Genomic DNA, 4866 nt, shown 5'->3' with positions numbered 1-4866 from the left:
AAATGCATACACTTCCTCATCCCTGTTGCCGATAGCACTTTAGATTATCCAAATAAAATGCATTTAAAAATTCACCGAATTTACCTAAATTTCCCTTTTTTTTTTTTTTATTTCTTGTCTATTGTTTGCATTTTAGCTTGCCTGTCTGTGGTGAGCAGCTTATGAATTACTGTGGGGTTCGCAGCCTGGTCAGATCCATAGGCTGCTTTAAACTTGCTCTCTAAATGTCAGCCATTAGCACATGCTGTTCAGGATTTGAATTTCCGGAAGTGCATGGGATTAATGACGTTTTTGATGAAGCATTTAATTTAAAACACTTTTTATCTGAAGTGGTTATTTTTTCTAATGTTTTCTGTAAAATCTCCTAACCTATTTCCCCCCTTATTATCTCTACATATTAGTTAATGGTTTTGCTAACTTGGGATATCTGAACAGTTGCACACATCCCTTCAAAGACCATTAGAAGTTGGGGTTTTATGCCATTTGTTGGTAAAATCTTTCCCCCTAAATTTGTAGTCGGGTATCTGTTTTTATATATGATCTTGATACCATGATGCAAGTATCCAGGAAACACCTGGCTTCCTCCTTCCCCCCTCACCCCCTCCCAAACAAGTTATTTAGATAATTTAGGCCACAATCTTCCGTATTTATCCACGTTTCCTATTAATAATGATGACTTCCTTAATGACCACTCCATTCTGTGTTTGTGTGTAGGTGTATATATGGGTACTGAATGAAGAACAGGAATATAAGAGAGCATTTGATTTGGGAGCAACAGGAGTGATGACAGACTATCCAACAAAGCTTAAGGAGTTTTTGCGTCATTATCCAGAGTGAAGAAGGAAAATCATTGAAGATCTTAAAAGGTGGACAGTGAGCCAAGGATTTCCTTCTTTCATCAGAACTTTTCAGCACCATACACACAAATCATTTGCCTAATGGTGGAAGATGTAATCACCTGGGTTTTATTGCCTCATTCTGAAGTTGCTACACAGTGTAGTATATACTATTCTATTTATTTTACATTTTAATGGCATAGTTTACATTTGTAAATAGCTCTGTTACTACTGGTGATATAAAGAGAGAAGGCTGCGGATAGGATACCCACAGATCATATGCAGAATCACAAGTGCCCATTTATAGGCATCGAATGGTAGTGCATGAAAATCATTCCAGTCAAATGCTGTTGGGCAGAAATAATTTCAGCATTGTACATCACTATATGTACCTTTCATGGTTTGAGTTAGCTGATAATGTCCAAGTAGTGGGCAGGGAGGGAAATGAATTGGCACATAGGAGAAAATAGGAAGGTTGCATCTGTGGATACCTGGACAGTTTGCCCTGTGAAATGTAGTCAGTAAAGATGGTAATTTACGTTACTGTAATTTTACCAAATGAAACGTTTAGGCCAGTATAGGTTTACTTAATTGCTCTTGTTAAAAGGATGTTGGAGTTTATCTCTAGCTGTAATTGCTCCCCTTTTGGTGTAACAACAATAGTATGACTTGTTAACTTGATATTTAGTTTAAGCATCTAAGTAGGCACATAGCTCTGGATTCTGAATGAACTGTTGCGTTATGTTCAGTTTGCTTAGAAAACAATTATTATTGCAGATAAGGGCTGTATTTTTTTTGCCTACATACAAATTCATAGACAAATTTTACTCCTTTAAAACTGAAGAAGAAATTTGACTTTGTTTCAAGACTTGTGCTCTAAAGCACAAGCATTTGCATATCTTCATTGTTTAGTGTAACAAGCTAACAGCCTTTTCCGTGCTTAACCTAAGTACGTAGTGTCCACAAAAAGTGTTCTTTTCTTTTCTGTCTTGCGGTATACCAGACAGATTTCTGAAAAATCTTCACCAGCGTCAGAGTCCTGCTGCTCTGGCTGAAATACTGTAGCACCAACAGAACTCGCGTGTCTCACTTTGTAGATGAGATTATTGTGCCACTTTAGCAGTTTGCAAGCCAGTTTTCCTGAAAGAAGGAGTAACCACACCATTGATAGGAGAAATTGAATCCAATTTTGTGTTTAAAAGAATCTTTTTCAAAAGGGAAACTAAGGTCGAAGGTGCCCTTATGCTTTCACAGTGGCTGAATCCCATTGGGCTGATGGATTGGAAATCACTTTTAATGCGAGGGACTATAGGAAATGGAGAGTGAAGATTGGCCCAGGGAATCTGAAGGCAATGAAGAAAGTACCCACTAAACACAGCTTGCCCAAGGCAGATTTAATAATGTCAGTAGATCAGTGTTCATTATTACACAGACATCTCTAAGAATATATTACCTACTGCTCCTTCCTCTTAAAAAGAAATCTATGCTGTATGTGCGGTAGTGGTACTCAGAGCAGCAGTGGTTTGTTCTGGGTCTGCATTATCTGCAAGGGGGGATCCCTTTTCCACCAAAACCAGTAAACTCAACACGCATGGAATTTGGATGTACACGCAGCTAAAACCAATGCTGTTGGCACAAGCCGGGGAACCTCAAGTGTCTGAGGAAGGCATATGGTATTTACTAGAATTACACGTGCCGTTTCCTTCTCACATGTGCGCATCAAGCAAGGAACTGGGCCTCTGATTTCATCTTTCTGTGTTTGGCATTGCTGCTTTTGTATCAAGTTCTTCTCAGGTAGTTTTAGGTGGCTCTGGTCTGTCTGTACACGGTGACCTGCAGGAGGCTCAGTCGATCCGTCTACAGACGTGAGAAACTAAACTGTATACCTTCAGTATCGGCACCTGACATTTTTTTGAGACGCTCCTCTGCGAACAGGACCTCATTCAATAGGAAAAGACCTCACCAGACACAGGACTAACATACTTGTAAGACTTTTAAAATATTTTAATGAAGGAACAGCTTGAACTAAGAGTGACTCCCCTGTTGCCTCAGACTTTTAAGGACTTTCTTGCTTCCCTCCGCAGTCTCCCATCCCCCAGCCTCACGCCCCAGAGCAGCAGCTGTGAAGCCTGTTAGCTGGTTCACTGTACAGCAAGGACTTCCTTCTAAAGCAAAGAGCGAGAATGTCGAGTTCATTTGGACGGACGAGCGTTCTTAAATAGCTGTAATAAACTTACATCTGTGTCATGTCATTGAAACTAGAGAGCAAATACGTTCTGCGGAACATGCTCTTTTAGCAGACAACGCAAAAGAAGTGCCATGTATGTTGTTTCAAGTCAACAAATGTTGGTGGCAAATAAGTTAATGGTGTGCTTAAAATACGTAGCTAGTTATAAATAGACATGGATCTGATTTCACTTTAATCTAGTCAGTCCTGAAGCATCTCAGCATCAGAGCAAATACACGTCATGGTCTAACTCTTTACTGGGGGGAGGAGGAGGCGGAAGATGCATCCTCAGTAACTTGCTATGTTTAACTTGTAGTTCTCAGTCCAGATCAGTTAGCCCCAGCCAGATAACTGCGTGTAACCAGAACAGTTGCACCTTCTCTTGCTTTCTAGCAGAAATGGAGAGCTACAGAATAGCTGTGCATTGTGGTTTTTAGTACAGAAATGAGCAACATCCATCTTTCTGCTCGCAGCTCCCCACGTCTGTGCATCAGGTGCCTACCAAAATAGAGCATCCCCAGGAAAACTGCCCTGTCTCAATTTGGCTACATCAGCCCAGTGTATAAAGTGAGAGGGGAACATCCTGTGTTTTTTTTTCCTGTTCTGAATGCACTGCTTTCTTATTTCCAGTATAAATGTCCTAATGGGAGGATTACTCCCTTTTTAGAGAATGCTACCATTTAGCACCTGCACTTTTTTTTTTAAGACAAAAAACATTGCTTAAATTGGGAAATGCTCTAAGGCTTGTAAAAGCACCATTTGTGGCTTTTAAAATCCAACTGTGTCTCATTGCAAGGGTGGTATCTTGATTTTTACACTTAAAATTCCCCTCACCCCTACATAAATAAACTCTTTATGTAGAGTTCAGAAGCTTGGTCATGAAAATGATATATAATGAGAGGTTTCACTTGTTAAATGAATGAAGTTTCCATCGTCCCAATCTTCTTTCTCTGTTTTTGTGGAAAGGGTGTTGGAAATCTCCATTTCTTCCATGGGTGCTTAGTACACGCTATGTCCACTAGACTTCCCACATCTAAATGCAGCTGGTGGCTGCAACATTTGTACATGGCTTCAGTCTTTGATAAATTTGTCCTTGGCATCTGAATTTTGGAGAAGTCAAGGATGACAAGAGATCAGGGTTCGACCACTTTTTGAAATTATTCATGTCCACCACCCCCCTGTATTTTTTTGCTAAAAACCAACGTCTTACCACCCTAGGACAAAAAGGCACTGGAATCCATTTGGCTGAATGAGGCTTTGTACCATGACTCTATGAATACCACTGCATAATAGGTATTATCTTGCTTATGTTATAGAAGCAATTACTGAGCCTACATAATTGTACAGAAATTCAAAAATGCTTGTTCTATCACGATTTTGAATACTCCAGAAATTGTTGTAGAGGCTTAAGAAACATGTTGTACAGAAAAGCATTTGGTGAAGACTTGCACTGTATTCAGTGTGTTCATCTCCCTCAGGGAGATGTTTTCAGGTACTTTACATTTTAACACTGTCTAGCATTTTGTGTGGTGTCATACCTGTGGCAGAGTATCTTATGTGTGAAGGATGCTGCAAAATACTTCATGCACTTTTAAGTTGCAAGAATGCTTGTCGGCCTCTCTTGCTCCTCGTGGAAAACTATGAATTGATGTCCTTATTTGTTCTTTTCTGACAAAGGTTAAGCCCTATGAAATGTGACACACTAAAATGCATTTGCTCACAAAAGCTGTCATCTGAATATTCGGTCATTCTGACTTCCCTGACTCAAATAAAGAGACTCATTTCTGAGGTCGCTTTGCTGAA

General features: G+C 39.8%; 1 protein-coding gene across 1 annotated transcript in view; it reads left to right on the top strand.

Annotated features, from left to right (window-relative positions):
* GDPD1 (glycerophosphodiester phosphodiesterase domain containing 1) overlaps positions 1-4866 on the top strand; it is a 22810-nt gene extending 17944 nt beyond the window's left edge. The window contains exon 9 of the mRNA XM_019511139.1: positions 715-4866. Within this exon, the coding sequence (XP_019366684.1) occupies positions 715-837 (123 nt within the window). The 3' untranslated portion in view covers positions 838-4866. The remainder of the gene's footprint in view (positions 1-714) is intronic.

Source organism: Gavialis gangeticus, unplaced genomic scaffold, assembly GCF_001723915.1.
Source record: "Gavialis gangeticus isolate Ggan-Ray unplaced genomic scaffold, GavGan_comp1, whole genome shotgun sequence".
Taxonomy (NCBI): domain Eukaryota; kingdom Metazoa; phylum Chordata; order Crocodylia; family Gavialidae; genus Gavialis; species Gavialis gangeticus.
This window is presented reverse-complemented; position numbering and strand designations above follow the sequence as displayed.